This window comes from Erigeron canadensis, chromosome 7, assembly GCF_010389155.1.
Source record: "Erigeron canadensis isolate Cc75 chromosome 7, C_canadensis_v1, whole genome shotgun sequence".
Lineage (NCBI taxonomy): Eukaryota > Viridiplantae > Streptophyta > Magnoliopsida > Asterales > Asteraceae > Erigeron > Erigeron canadensis.
In genome coordinates, this window is record NC_057767.1 from 27,606,221 (window position 1) to 27,621,601 (window position 15,381).

General features: G+C 33.8%; 3 protein-coding genes and 1 long non-coding RNA gene across 4 annotated transcripts; 1 reads left to right on the forward strand and 3 right to left on the reverse strand.

The window, feature by feature from the left end:
- The first annotated feature begins 407 nt into the window (after positions 1 to 407).
- Positions 408 to 7,488, forward strand: LOC122608237. Its single transcript, XM_043781326.1, has 8 exons — positions 408 to 427; positions 507 to 593; positions 909 to 2,054; positions 2,232 to 2,341; positions 2,657 to 3,005; positions 4,618 to 4,821; positions 6,181 to 6,281; positions 6,852 to 7,488. Exons 3-8 carry the CDS (start codon positions 1,011 to 1,013, stop codon positions 7,282 to 7,284), a joined length of 2,241 nt encoding a protein of 746 aa, XP_043637261.1. The 5' UTR covers positions 408 to 427; positions 507 to 593; positions 909 to 1,010; the 3' UTR covers positions 7,285 to 7,488.
- A 203-nt stretch (positions 7,489 to 7,691) lies between these two features.
- LOC122608125 lies at positions 7,692 to 8,928 on the reverse strand. Its single transcript, XR_006325167.1, has 2 exons — positions 8,388 to 8,928; positions 7,692 to 8,280 (listed from the first exon to the last, which is right to left on the reverse strand). It is a non-coding gene; the product is annotated as an uncharacterized LOC122608125 (long non-coding RNA).
- Positions 8,929 to 9,987: 1,059 nt separating this feature from the next.
- On the reverse strand, positions 9,988 to 11,726 carry LOC122607837 (cytochrome P450 93A3-like). Its single transcript, XM_043780895.1, has 2 exons — positions 10,827 to 11,726; positions 9,988 to 10,734 (listed from the first exon to the last, which is right to left on the reverse strand). Exons 1-2 carry the CDS (start codon positions 11,724 to 11,726, stop codon positions 10,108 to 10,110), a joined length of 1,527 nt encoding a protein of 508 aa, XP_043636830.1. The 3' UTR covers positions 9,988 to 10,107.
- A 1,568-nt stretch (positions 11,727 to 13,294) lies between these two features.
- Positions 13,295 to 14,414, reverse strand: LOC122609207 (cytochrome P450 93A2-like). The gene is made up of 2 exons (XM_043782264.1): positions 14,016 to 14,414; positions 13,295 to 13,921 (listed from the first exon to the last, which is right to left on the reverse strand). Exons 1-2 carry the CDS (start codon positions 14,412 to 14,414, stop codon positions 13,295 to 13,297), a joined length of 1,026 nt encoding a protein of 341 aa, XP_043638199.1.
- Positions 14,415 to 15,381: the final 967 nt, after the last annotated feature.

Here is a 15,381-nt window from a genome sequence, read left to right on the forward strand (position 1 = left end):
CTACTGTCGCCACCATCATTAATCGTCGCCACCATTACATAGTGACCACCCATCACCGACGTCATCATTTACTTTTTTTATTTAAAGGTATGAATTACTTGTAAATATGATATAACATACATTGTCTTAACTGAATCCGCGTAAAAGAGCTCACGGAATTCATACCCAATTGAAACCCCTATCCCCAAAGATGTGAAGGGGAACTCATACATGTTCATCATAAATGGAAATTAAATACCACTAGACCATTTGGTGATGATTTATTGATTAAGTCAAATAAATTAAAAAATACGATAAGTACTTCTTCGATTATATATATATCATCTTTCATAAGTACACGCCATTCATTACTTTGCTTGCTATATATACTCAACCTTCCCTTAACGAACTCATCAACTGGTCAGATTGTTTTGGCTGCATCGATCAGGTGGGTTTAATTTTTATTTATTGAATTTATTTATTTACTAATTAAGGTAGCTAATCAATAAAGGTCTGTACGCATGCAGTATGTGATTTCACGAAATCTGTCGAAATTAGAAATTTGATCAGAGAATTGGAAGTTGGCAGTTTCTAGTAGTGAATTCTGTGATCAGGTCGGGTTAATTTATCAAAGTTAATAATCTAGCTTGACATGTAAATAAACATTTTATCTTTTACCTTGTACGTACGTGGTGGATTAGTGGCCTGATATATGAGGGGTACGGTTTAGGTTCCACGTGGGCTCGAGTTCCATTACCTACATTTATTTGTAGTTAGGGTGGATTAGTTATGCAGGGTTTTTCGGAAGTATTGCTTTCATCCCGGACATTTATGTAATTTAGGTGTAGGTATGTAGGATTAGGATATATAGTTAATTTATCTTTTTATATATATATATATATAAAAGTTACATAACATTCATCATCTAGGTGATAGGTTAAAGACTTTTGGAGCTTTGATATGTTTTTTTCTTTGTTGCTTAAAAACATATCCTGCCAACTTCTGCGCGCACCTAGCTCGATTAATAACTAATGGCGTCCATCACAAAGGAGTTTGAACATCTTAGAATCCCACTTGAAAAAATAAAAGAAGCCACCAATAGTTTTCGTAACACACCTATTGGATCTGGTGGATTTGGTGCTGTCTATAAAGGGGAGATGTTACTTTTTAATAGGAGAATAGTTGTTGCAATTAAACATCTAAATCGCCATTTTGGACAAGGAAACCCTGAATTCTTAAAAGAGATACAGACGCTTTCTCGGTACAAGCATCAAAATCTCATTCTTCTCTTGGGATTTTGTGACGAGGAAGGCCATAAGGTCCTTGTATACGAATATGCACCTATGGAAAGCCTTGATAGGCACTTATGTGATCCCAGTCTCACCTGGACACAACGTATCAAGATATGCGTGGGGGCTGCAAAGGGTCTATGTTACCTTCATGATCCTAGAGATACAAACCAAAGAGTTCTCCATTGTGATGTAAAAAGTGCCAATATTCTACTTGATGAGAATATGACTGCTAAAGTTGCTGACTTTGGGTTGTCAAAAATACGCCCTGCGAATCAGGGTGACTCGGTTTCTGTCACCAACGCAGTAGGTACTCCAGGCTACGTTGATCCACAGTTTATGGAAAACACCCTAACCAAAGAATCAGACGTATACTCTTTCGGCGTAGTCTTATCTGAAGTTCTTTGCGGGAGATTATGCTATGATGTACATGGCAAGTTACTTATTGGCATGTGGAAACAAAAATACATGGAGAAGAAGTTAGATGAGATTATGTTCCAAGAGCTCAAGACACAAATGCATCCGAAGGCATTAGAAATATTTTCAGATGTTGCATTTCAATGTCTGCGTGATACTCGTGAAGGAAGGCCAGCGATGTCTATTGTTGCTGAAAAGTTAGAGAAAGCACTTGGATTCCAAGAGATTTACGATATAAAACTGCCAGAGGGGTACATGGAGGTGTACAGGGCGATCCTTCTTGACGCCGATCCTCCTCTAAACTTTACATCTGAAGAAGAACTGAAGGAGCATCTAGTCAACGGGACCCTCCTTAATGGTGGTAAAACGGTAATTTAATTACATATGTTAATTATTTAATTATTAGTTTTAATGATCATAGGCATTTGATTTTACGAACTAACTCATGGAAATAATTCATATTGCAACTTGCAACTGCGATGATAACATTTAAAACAAAGAAATTTTAGATATATATCTTCTCACGCTAATGAGTTTAATGGACAGTGGTTTTCGATAAATTTGAAAGGAGAGCATTGTGAATTGATATCTATAGCTGAATGTTTGACTCGGATTGCAAGTGAATCTATATATGCGGATGAAGTACATAAATCAAGGTGATCGATTCTTAATTTCATCCTCCTCCTTTAATTTCTCTAGATTATTAATTATGAAATGAGATTTGCCAATTATGAAATGATTTAATAAATTAGTATAAACAGAAAAGTAATTAATGTAGGGGTACTTAACTAGTATGCTAGCTTCTAGGCTTCCACCATGATTTTCAGGGGGAGGAGATTTTATATTCAAACATGTGATTTTCATGGGTGGAGTTTGTTAAGGGGAAACATGTTTCTTCCATGTTTCTAGCAGCATATTGGTTTTTCCAATTAATGTATCATCTCTGCTTTGCTGTTTCTTCGTGCGCACAGATTTGCAGTTGGATGTTATAAACCAAATGTACAAAGCGATGGATTGAAGGTTCAAGAATTCAGAGCACATGTAAAAACTGGGTTCTTGTCACCACGGGTCACATACACTGTGAACCTTGTGCTGAAAAAAATGGATCGAGGTGATGAAAGATACATAGGCCTTAATTACAAGTTAGGAGGGGAAATATCTTATGCATTTCTTTTCGACGACAGACAAGATGGATGGTCGTTTGTTGAATTGTTTCAGTTTACCAGCGAAAAGAGAGATCATGATCTTAAAATTGTTTTTCACATCGAGAACTGTCCATATATTCTAGTAGAAGGCATCGAATTTCGACCCCTGGAGAAAGTAAGTTGAGCAATTTTAATCTTAATCTTCGTATCGTAGACTAAAAGACAACAGATTTAACTTCAACTAACCAATTACAACTCTTAATTTTCTTTAATTTAATTAAATTAACACATGTTATAATATAATTTACACTTTTAGGTTTTTCATCAATAATTTATACTTTTAAATCTTTTTCTTAAAATAATACTCATAATTTACACTTTTTTTATCATCAATTTACATTTTTAAACTTTTTTTAAAAATAATAATTTTATTAAAATAAAATACATAAAATCTAAAACTCATGTCTATCCAGTATACAACTATTTATATAATATAAAAAATAGCTTTTTAATAAATAAAAAAAAAACAACTTGGCATCAATTAATTTTCATCCAACTATAATTATTAACCAATCAAATTCTCAATTTCTCTAATTTAATTAAATTAGCACATTTCATAATATAATTTACACCTTTTGATTTTCTATGAACAATTTACATTTTTAAACATTTTTCTTGAAAATAATAATTTACACTTTTTTGTTTTTCATTATCAATTTACACTTTTAAACTTTTTTTATAAAATAATAATTTTATTGAAATAAAAAACATAAAATATAAAACTCATGTCTATCCCAAATATCCAACTAATTAAATAATGTAAAAAATATCTTTTCAATAAATAAAAAAACCAACTTGGCATCAATTAATGTTCATCCTACCAAACTTAGGTAAGTTATTTTTAATTATAGCTTATCAAATTATTAATGATTATATCTAAAAAATAATATACGTTAATTGATAAATTATATAATCTAAAACTTTTATGAAAAACAAATAGCATAACAAAAACTATAAAAAGTTTCTTTAATGGTATGGTTAAGAAAACAATTACAACTTATAACAATAAACCTTCACATGATATTCATAGACGAACAAGTTAAACGTTTTCGTCAATCTTTCAGTATTACATTTGGCCACTTTGATTTTTATCACACTATTTATATTCAAATTTATCGGTTTGTTCTTTCATAAGTTTAATTACATTATTTCTATTTGAATTAACTGATTTGTTCTCTCGCAGGTTTTTTAAAATTCCACATATTTAATATTATCTTTAATATACCATAAACAATCCGTGGATTTGACACAGGTCTATATCTAGTACCAGCTATAATCTACATTATCATCTTTTATACATGACGTTTCCAGTGTTTCAAACTCTCTTCAATTATATATAATAGGAACCGGCCTTGCAAGGGATGAGGATGGAACCTATGACCTCTGTCTCCACCCTTGCCTCTGGAGACAGAGTTCATGGGTTCTATTTTTATTCTTTGCAAGGCCGGAGGTCATTTTCTATCTTTAAATAGAACCTGGAAGCACAACCTCTCTACACCGTCGTGGTAGGGGTAAGGTTGTCTACATTTTAACCTCCCCATACACCATCGAGTTATTGGGACCCAAAACCCGTGGAAGACGGCATTGGGCGTTACTATAAATTATTAATAAAAAAGTACCTTTTTTTTTAACGGAAATGTAAAAGTACCTACTGGGATATATTTTCATGATAGTTTGTACGTTCCATAGTATATATCAAAGTCTAATTTGGTAATGTTTGATCACAGGTGGAGCATGAGGTGTTGTTAAATAGTGAGAGGGAGGATTTGCAGCCCATTACAGATGATTCAGAGACATTTTCGGAGCAAATATTGTCGAATGATTACAAGGACATACTCGAGAAGTCAACACATGGTGTGCGAAAAAATGCAACGAAGAAGGAAATCTACTCTATTCTTCGCAAAGGGTTCCTAATCAACGATGGCCAAGTGGTAAATTTGATAAGAGATATTGAATTACCTGTATAATCAATCGTAGAACTCTCCTCTCACATTTAACACTACCTATGGTTGATTTTACTATTTTTATTTTTTACCCATAATCTAAAGACTTTTAAAGTATTTTTAAATTTATTATTTTAATTAATGAAATTATATAGAATGAAAATGTAAAAGCAAAATGAAAATAATAGGAAAAATATGAATATTTAGAATGTGAATATATTCGCAATAATTGAAAATGTAACAACAAAATGAAAATAATAGGAAAAATATGAATATTTAGAATATGAATATATTCGGAATAATATAGGAAAAATATAAATTTTATTTAGTATTTAAATTAAAATTAATAGATATAACATCACAAAAATAAAATTTCATTCTCATTCATTCTCCATTCTCATTTCCATTATTCACTCCCACAAATGTAGGAATTGAGATTTAAACCCTGATAAATTTCTCCAAAGTCAAAGACCTTACCAATGAGCCAGCAACCCATTGGCAAGATGATATTTAATTATCTAGACTATTTTCTCATTATGAAATAAATAATAATTAATTACCATTACACAATTTATATGCTTCTAGTAACATATAACTAGGTGCTTCTAAAGCAAATTTTAAATTTTTTTACATTTCTAGGCCCCTAACTATTTTAAATATACACATACGATTCCTCATTTGCCTTTGGAAGCACCTAATTTATATGCTTTCGGAAACATATTGGTTATTCCCCTAATAAATTACAAGTATTTTTTTTTATTATAGTTTACATAATTGTAAGTTAAATTAGGATTTTATGATTACTTTATTTAAAATAGAGTCTATATAAAATCAAAGTTAGAAAACGGAGGTGTGATGTGAGATCGAGCAACAGCGAAAAAGAAGAGGATAATTATATATTTGGATTGTTTTTTCTCATGTTCTATTGTTCTTGTATTATTGTTTAACATGATGTTCCAATCTTTATGTTCCATACGGCTTGTTTAAAGCCTTGATGGCATTGAAAATTTGGGTTGAGGGCTAACAATTTGGGCTTTTTCAGAAATATAAAATATTAGACTAGCAGAATATACTTTTGGGCCAGCCCACAGAGGGCATTACACATTTACACCCCTCTGGCCCTCTTTCAATCTTCATTCTTCCAATCTTCACTATTCAATCCTTTCCGTTTCCTTGATTGTTTTTTGCTTTGTATATGTTAAATTAACATCTTGGTCCAAGAGCGTTGGTATAATAAACGTCGTTACTATATATCATTTTTGAAAAAGTCATAAAGATATACCTTGCTCAAAGGGAAGCAATCCATTATTGTTGATTGAGTACTTACAATTTGTAATTGTTTGACAGTGGTTTTCTCTTGCCAAAGATGGGATGAAATGTCTTATGCTATCAGCAAGAGCCACTTTGGAAGGCAACTACTGGAGCTGGAAGTCTCTACCCAAAACAAGGTTGTTTTCCTATTTAATTACCAGCCTTATTATTGTAGACATGTCTATGTTCTTATTTTCCATGACCAATAACTTCTATACATATGGATTATTGAGCGTTGAGTTTGTTAACAAAGGTTTTTAAACGGTTGGGCTGCGAATAATTTACACACAACATATGTTTGGTTGCAACCCTCTAGTTTCATGACACCGGAAGGTGTTTAACATACATTGAAATAGAATGACGAAGAACACCAAACAAAAACGTGCTATTTGTCCGTGGATGCAAATGAGATAAGAAAACATAACATGAGGACGTATACCTTCTCTGTCGACCAACCATCCCATAAATCAACCCAAGTTCTCACTTTTTTACTACTGTTCTGTTTCTGTATATGGATCATCAAATTGTGCTATTTGTCACTGTATATGGAAATGAGATAAATGTAGGAAACAATGTTTTTGTCGTTTTTAGAATTTTTGAGCAGTCCTTGTTAATAATCAATTGCAGAACCCTTGCATCTCTTTGAATCATTTTAAGTACAGTTTACAATTCTAACATTCTATCTCACACGATTTGACTACTCTTAGATTTGAAGTGGCTCAGGCTCAAGATCCTTATAAAAGATTTGAGATATTCTATGAAATTGAATCCAGTTTACTGTCCCCTCAAACGACATACGCAGCTTACCTTGTCTACAAACAAGAAGCAGACAAGAACATAGCTCAGCCTCCTCCTGCACATGTCAAAGATAGCAATTCCCGTTCAATATGCGTTATCTTTTTTAGTCCTCCTCTGACCCCAGTTATTATTAACGGAAGGGTTAATCATACTCACTGGCCAATGAATAGACCCATAATAAAAGGCCTTCCACAACAGAGGAGCGATGGTTGGATGGAAGTACAAATATGGGAGTTCTGTAATACTACTACCAAATGGATTATGATGGATCTTGATTTGTCTAATTATGACAAGACGTTTAAAGGGCTTGAAGTGCAAGGCATTGAACTTAGACCCAAATAGATTCTCTTGTCGACAATGGGTCATGAATGAAACGTTTAAAGGGATTGAAGTGCAGGGCAATGAACTTTAACCGAAATAAGTTTGCTTCAATTCTATATACTTTTGTAATGAACTACATTATTTACCAGGTTTTATTTAAAGATTGTAACTCTATTTGTAATTTCACATTTTAATAAGTCAAATAAATGATTTGTGTTAATGTCACATGGATTTTGTTGAATATAATCTGAATTGCATTACGCCCAAAGGCCAAAGCCAACGACTCAAATGTCTTTTACAGCAGTAAATATTAGTATTTGTGTTGAAATCGATAAAAAAAAAATGCATTGTAACAGAGCATATGGAAGATCCGCATCAGACCAAGATTACTTATTTATAAGAATGTCAACTCATGAAAAAACAATTGATGAATGTGTTAACCAGGCCAATTGCCAAATAGTGTTTATTAATAATCACCCAGGTAGATAAAGAGAAAAAGAAAATGAAAACATACTTGTAAATCTAGTGCAATTTCAAGTTCATCCAGACCTGATTCATTGTTACGCGTTCTTCACAGTCTCTCTTCACAATCTATATGCTATTGCTGCGAAGGCCTTCAATAAATCTGGATTTATTTGCTCCTCTAAATGATCAAATATTATTTCCTTAAGTTTATCCAACTCAAAATGATCCGTGCTAGTCCTACAAGGGGCTTACACTCATCATTGTAATGCACAATCTTCCACACAAGACTTCGAACAACATCATGCGAAAACACTGGACTCCCTTTTGTCAAGATTTCCACAACATATAGAGGACCACAATATCCCACAGTGCCCACTTCCATGGTACACGAGAAATGTGTATTGTTGGTTATCAACTTAGCATGATCTATTTTCAAGAGACCATAATCTGAAATCTTGCTTTCCAGTTTTTACTTTTCACAGAGCTCTTAATATCACAATGTTGGGTCTCCTTGACCAGAGGTTAAGGCTGGCATAACAGGTCCGACACGACCTGTTAAGAACACGAACACGACCTGTTAACTAATCATGTCATTTTTTTCAAACACGAACACGACACGAAATTTAACAGGTGCATCTGTTAAGGACCTGTTAACGTACCTGTTAACCATCAAACATATATACACGTCGTTGGAGATGTTTCAGGATTACCAAGTTTTATATATATATATAAGAAGCATACACATAACCTAAAATTACCAATAACAAAAATATTGTCTTTTTTACCAACCAAAATTAAATCAGAAAGATTACTCAAACTTACAATCAATTTAAATAACACAATCACAACAATATATAGATCGAAGGTAGATCTAAAAAATCGTAACTACCATCGGCCGGACATTGAAATCCTATTCGTCATCGATGTCACAACTACAACTGGCGATGTCGAAACTATGTTCACCATTGCCTCTGTCGTAGATGGATATATGCAGTAGATAGATAGATACAGAGATAGATCGGTTAGTGGAGATAAAAGAAAGATTGGATTTGATTTTGTGATTTTTCCTTTTTCCTTTTCAGAGAAAGAGAGGAATACGAGCCTATGAGGATAAAATGTGATATGAATTTCATTGATTGTAAAAGTGATATATCACTCACGTGCAACTCCAATAATAAGTTTATAATTTCGTACAGGATCCTCAAGTTTAGTGGGTTTTACAAGAACCATACCCTTTACTTTTAGTATTATACATATGATTTTTTTAATATAATAATCTTAACATGTCTTAACAGGTTCGGACTTGTTAAGACACGAATTTTATCGTGTCTTAACAGGTCCGGATCTGTTAAGACACGAAACCTGTTAAGGTCAAACACGAAACCTGTTAAGAACAGGTCGTGTCGTGTTAACAGGTTTCGTGTCAAAATTGCCAGCTGCAATCTAAGCATTTTATAACAATGTTCCATGGCCTGTGTCTCAACTTGCACGATAACTCCTTCATAGACCTTCCCAGATCCACCTTTCCCGATGTAAGTTGACATGCACCGAAGTCGCTGGTGTCAGTTCCGAGTCCAATCCTAAAGCGTTTAAATTATTTCGTGACGAAATTGATTTTAAAGTTGGTTAAAAGAGCAAATTTGTCATTCAAAATATGATAGATAGAATTTGCCACCAGTTTTTTTGAAAGCTCACATGTGTCACTATATAAACTTAAAAGGAGCAAATTTGCTCCTTTAAAATAATTAATGGCAAATTTGCTCTTTTATCAAACGTAAGCCTTTAAAAAGATGATGTTAACAAATGTAAAAATGAGTTATATAGATTCGGCATGTTTTTTAGATCCGTAAAACTGGCATATATATCATTACTCTTATGTAATTTTCACATTATTTTGTACCACTATTCTTGGCCTCATTCAAAAATCTAAACTGCACAACAGGAATAATACCAGTAAGCATGACAGATTGATCACATATAAACACGTACAGCGGTACAGACAGCATGTACATCGATGCTTCCAGAGTTCCAGTGAACCGTAACCATAGAAAACGCTATTATAAACAAGTAACTGACTAAGCCATTTAGACTTAAATGAACTCTAATTTTATTTTGATTCAACAGTTTAATAAAAAATCTTATCCTTGGATAAGGGAGGTAAGTCAAGTCGACATTTCTTGTCTGGCCCACTTATTGTCAACTTTATGATACTTTTCAAAAGACTACTTTTGGAATATGGATACTCCAAAACAGAACATGTAGTGTTTGTTTATTTTTTACTTTTAAACAAAAAACAGTATCAAAAATCTAGCAAATTACGAACTTGGTACTATAATAACAAAGTTCGATACGTGACATATATATATATATATATATATATTACATACACAAGGGCAGGGGATCAATTCTTGCAGTGGGGATACAAACTAAAGGATTAGCTCTTGGAAGTGTGATTCCGGTACCCTCTTCCATGTCAACACTAGTTAGATTCCCGTCCTTCCCAGCCTTCCACTCGAAGCACTGAATCATAGAACCAAGGGTCACGTGTATGACCATTAACGCTAGCGAAGACCCGGGGCACATCCTCCTCCCGCTACCAAAGGGTAACAACTGAAAGTTTTGTCCCCTCACATCCATTTGTTTCTCTTCAAATCTTTCGGGCCTAAATTCTAGTGGGCTTTCCCAATAATTTGGATCTCGGCCGAGGCTCCATACGTTGAAGAAAATGGTAGTCTTTGCTGGAATTTGGTAACCTCCTACACTGCAGTCTACAATAGACTGTCTTTGAATCACTGGGGCTGCAGGGTGCAACCTTAGTGATTCTTTGACGATTGCTTGGAGGTATGGAAGGTTTGGTATGTCGGATTCTTGTAAAAGCCTATTTTTGCCGACAACTTGGTCAATTTCTTCTATTGCTTTTTTCATTATATTAGGATGGTTAATAAGTTCTGCCAAAGCCCATTCTGTCGATATGGCGGAACTGTGTGTACCGCCACCCATTATGTCCTGAAATCGTACAAATCTTTTATTAAAAACCTCAACAATATAGAAACAATAAAAGAAATGTTAGAAAAATGATGTGCTATATATATTACTACCAGAACGAAGGCTTTAATGTGTTCTCTAGTCAATTTTATCTCCATGCACTCATTTTCTGAAATATCTAGTAAAATATCAAGCAAGTCCTTTACTTCTCCTTTCCTCTTTATTTCATTTCTTACTTCTTCATGCTCATTTATGATCTTTTCTATCAAGGAATCGAATCTAGCCCGAATTTCCTTGGAACGTTTTTTAACTCCTTGTACATCTAGATTCTGAAAAAACCATATATGGTCAGAAAGGTTAAAAGTACCCATAACTTCACCAATATCGGTTACTATCCGCCTAATGACTCCTTCATCGTCGCCTTCACTTGTACACATCTTGCCAGTAAGCATTCGTGATATCACGTTGTTTGTCATCGTCATGAGCTCGGCTTGAAGTTCTACCGGCTTCGCATCCTTTGCCTTATGTGATAAAAATGTTATAAAACGATCAAGTTCATAACTTCTGACGGGAAGGAGGGAGTCAAGTGTTCTAGCGTTTAGAAGTTCTGACATGACGATTTTCTTCAAGAACTTCCAATATGATCCATACGGAGCAAAGATCATGCTATTACCTCCATAGGAAATGTAATCCATGCATGAATTACGCGGTCTGTCTAAGAAGGCACTATCAGACGTTTTGAACAATTCTTTTGCTGATTCTGATGAACTAAAGATAACACAAGGCACCGAGCCCAAAAAGAGTCGAAAAACTGGCCCATATTGAACCGAAAGATTGTGAAAAACATGATGAGGTTTTGGACCAAGGAGATGGAGATGTCCGATGATGGGAAGGGCAAAAGGGGTTGGAGGAAGGTGAGATTTAGCCGGTTTTGATTTGATTAGTAGCTTTACTATAACGATCGATATGAGACCTAAAAGAAAGATAACCAAATATCCTTGAAAATCAGCCATAACTGAAGTGAAAATAAGAAAAATGTTCTCTATTTGTAGAAAAGCAAACCACATGTTTTTCAAGTTGTGATTAAACTATGTATTTTTTATTTTTGTATTATTATGTCTTTTAAATGTTCTAGCCGGCAGTATTGACAAAGTTATGGTGGTAGCATTAGTCATTAAGTACCATATGTTATTTTAATATCTCTTAAACATCAAGTAATCCACTAATATATGTCATTATTATCTGTGATCTAAAGTTATCTTAAAATATGAGGAGATCAGTTAGCCAATTAGACAAATAACATATTTTCAAGCAGGAAAGCATGCATTATGCAAAACAGAAGCACCAGCTACAAGGATAATTATCAAACCAGAACAGAGCAATTCTTTTTAGCATAGGAATAAGAGCATCATCTTTAATCTTTTCTTTTGTCTTCAGCAGTTGCATGATATACTCTATTTCTCCAATTTCAAACAAGCAAAAAAAAAAAAAGACATGGCATACATCCTGAAAAGCTTCTTAAACGGCCCGGTAAGCAGGGTCCGACGGGTCATACATAATAACTTAATGACGTCAGAATTCATAAATGTAGTTTTCAAACGGTTTGGTTTTACTATACAAAAAGGATTTTCAACACAGCTTTTTGTTCATATGTCTTCTATTTACGAGTAAACTCATAAATACTCGTGTTATTTAAGGTAGAGAGTGCTAACTATACATAGCCGTTAGGTTACGAGCAGGCGTAATATTTTTAGAAAAAAAAAATTTGATTGAAAACTGAAAAGTCAAGACAGGACACTTTATCCAACGTTGGTAATCCGTTTCAAACTGATTTCCCAAACTCAAACTGCATTCACATTAATTGAAAGGGTTTTGCTTTCATTGTTAATGTAATGAAAAATGATTGATGTGTCTAAAATGTAAGCCTAAAGATGTACCTAAAAAGATTATTTAAACACATGGCACAATCAATTATATAGATTCGGCATGTTTTTAGACCTGTAAAATTGGCGCATATATCATTACTCTTATTTAGATTTCACATATTTTGTACCACTTTTTGTTGACCTCACTGAAAAATCTAAACTGGACACCAGAAAAAACCAATAAGCATGACAGATTGATCACATATCAACACAGGAAGCTTGCACATTAATGTTTCTAGTGAACCATACGTAAGCATAGCAAAGGCTATATACAAGTAAATGACTAAAAGCCATTTAGACTTAAATGCACTATAATTGTATTTTGTTTATTGATTCAACATTTATATTAGATATCTGATCCTTTGACTATGAGAGATAAGTCAAGTTGATGTTTCTTGTCTGCCCCACCTATTGTCAACTTCAGCCAATATGATACTTTTCAATAGTGTACTTTTGTAATATAGTAATACTGCAAAACAGAACATCTAGTGTTTATCTGTTTCTTTTTATTATTGTTGTTATTATTATTATTATTATTATTATTATTATTATTATTATTATTATTATTATTATTATTATTATTATTATTATTTTTTAACAAACAGTACCAAAAATCTAACAAGTTACTAACTTGGTAAAGTTCCATATGTGACATATTACATACACAAGGGGACGGGATCGATTCTTGCAACGGGGATACAAACTAAAGGATTAGCTCTTGGAAGTGTGATTCCAGTACCCTCTTCCATATCAACACTAGTTAGATTCCCATCCCACCCAGCCTTCCACTCGAAGCACTGAATTATAGAACCGAGGGTCACATGTAGGACCATTAACGCTAGTGAAATCCCAGGACACATCCTCCTCCCACTACCAAACGGTAAAAATTGAAAGTTTTGTCCCCTCACATCCATTTGTTTCTCGTCAAATCTTTCAGGCCTGAATTCCAATGGGCTTTCCCAGTAGTTGGGATCTCGACCAAGGCTCCATACGTTGAAGAAAATGGTAGTCTTTGCTGGAATTTGGTAACCTCCTACAGTGCAATCTACACTGGATTGTCTTATAATCATTGGGCCGGGAGGGTGCAGCCTCAGTGATTCTTTGACGATTGCTTGGAGATGAGGAAGGTTTGGTATGTCAGCTTCTTGTAAGAGCCTGTTTTTACCGACAACTTGGTCAATTTCTTCTACTGCTTTTTTCATTATGTTGGGATGGTTGATGAGTTCTGCCAAAGCCCATTCGGTCGATATGGAGGGACTCTGTGTTGCGCCACCCATTATGTCCTGAAATTAAACTCATCTATCTAATTAAAAACTTTAAGTATATACAAACGATTAAAAAAAAAAAAGTTAGAAAATGATGTGCTATATATAATGCTAACAGAAAGAAGGCTTTAATGTGCTCTCCAGCCAATTTTATCTCTGTGCCCTCATTTTCTGAAATATCCAGTAAATTATCAAGCAAGTCCTTTACTTCTCCTTTCTTCTTTATTTCCTTTCTTACCTCTTCATGCTCCTTTATGATCTTTTCTATTAAGGAATCGAATCTAGCCCGAATTTCCTTGGAACGTTTTTTAACTCCTTGTACGTCTAGATTCTTAAAAAACCATATATGGTCAGAAAGGTTAAAAGTACCCATAACTTCAGTAATATCGTTTAACATCCGCCTTATGACTCCTCCGTCCTCGCCTTCGCTTATACACCTCTTGCCAGTAAGCAAACTGGTCGATATGACACCTAAAAGAAGGATGACCAAATATCCTTTAAAATCAGCCATAATTGAAGTGTAAATAAAAAAACTGTTGTGAATCTGTAGAAAAAGCAAACTGCGTGTTTTTTTTTAAGTTGTGACTAAACTTGGGTAATGCGGCCAGTTACATAGATGACGTGAGTGATTCTATTATTGGTAACCTGACAAAAGTTTTTTTGTATTTTTGTATAATAGATGAGAATTGGATTTCTATTTATAGTAATCTTGATACATCGTTTCTATAAACGATAATATGACCGAAATTTGTTTCCATTCTAAAAAAGGATCAGATATCGTTTCTATTTACACAATTATCCCTTCCGGAAAAATGAACAAATAAACAATAGTTGCGATTGGTTTTATTGTGATAAATTGGATGGACGTTTGCGCGATGCGACGACCCAGTAATGAATGTGGGGACGGTGTGGACGTGTGGTGTTGCGACGGGTGGTGATGGTGAAGCGGGTGTTGGTGGCAACACTGGAGTTCAAGGCACCTAGCGAATCACATAAGTCGGTAATTCAAAGTTTTAATAAAAATAAATGGCTAATTGTTATACACTTGCTGACATTATAACAATCACATATGTATATCCTTCTTTTATGACAAACAAACCGAATATATCAATCACATATTCACATATAGACTGAATGTGTTCTATAATTTTACATTTAACCAAGTGTCATGAGCTTAGTTACTTATACAAATAGTTACAAGAGTCTTTTTACAAATCAATATTCCAATGTGATCTACATATATTAGCTAACACAACTAACTTAGTTGTTAAAAAAAATAATAATAAATTTAAATGAAATACAGATTTTGTAATCAAGAAGCGCACCTGCTCATATTGGGAGTCTTCCCGAGTCCCATGGCAAATGTAAGCATGTCAAACGTCATAAAATGAAAAAATGTGGTTACGAATTACAACCAATTTTTCACTAAATATTGGATAGGAAAATGATTTATCCTCCTAAAAAATTAGCCTAAAAAT

Coding starts and splice junctions, on each gene's coding strand:
- LOC122607837 (XM_043780895.1), bottom strand. CDS start 11,726: ATGGCTGATTTTCAAGGATATTTGGTTATCTTTCTTTTAGGTCTCATA. Junction 10,735..10,826: donor ACATTAAAGCCTTCGTTCTG/GTAGTAATATAT, acceptor GTACGATTTCAG/GACATAATGGGTGGCGGTAC.
- LOC122609207 (XM_043782264.1), bottom strand. CDS start 14,414: ATGGCTGATTTTAAAGGATATTTGGTCATCCTTCTTTTAGGTGTCATA. Junction 13,922..14,015: donor TTAAAGCCTTCTTTCTGTTA/GCATTATATATA, acceptor GTTTAATTTCAG/GACATAATGGGTGGCGCAAC.
- LOC122608237 (XM_043781326.1), top strand. CDS start 1,011: ATGGCGTCCATCACAAAGGAGTTTGAACATCTTAGAATCCCACTTGAA. Junction 2,055..2,231: donor TCCTTAATGGTGGTAAAACG/GTAATTTAATTA, acceptor TTTAATGGACAG/TGGTTTTCGATAAATTTGAA. Junction 3,006..4,617: donor AATTTCGACCCCTGGAGAAA/GTAAGTTGAGCA, acceptor GTTTGATCACAG/GTGGAGCATGAGGTGTTGTT.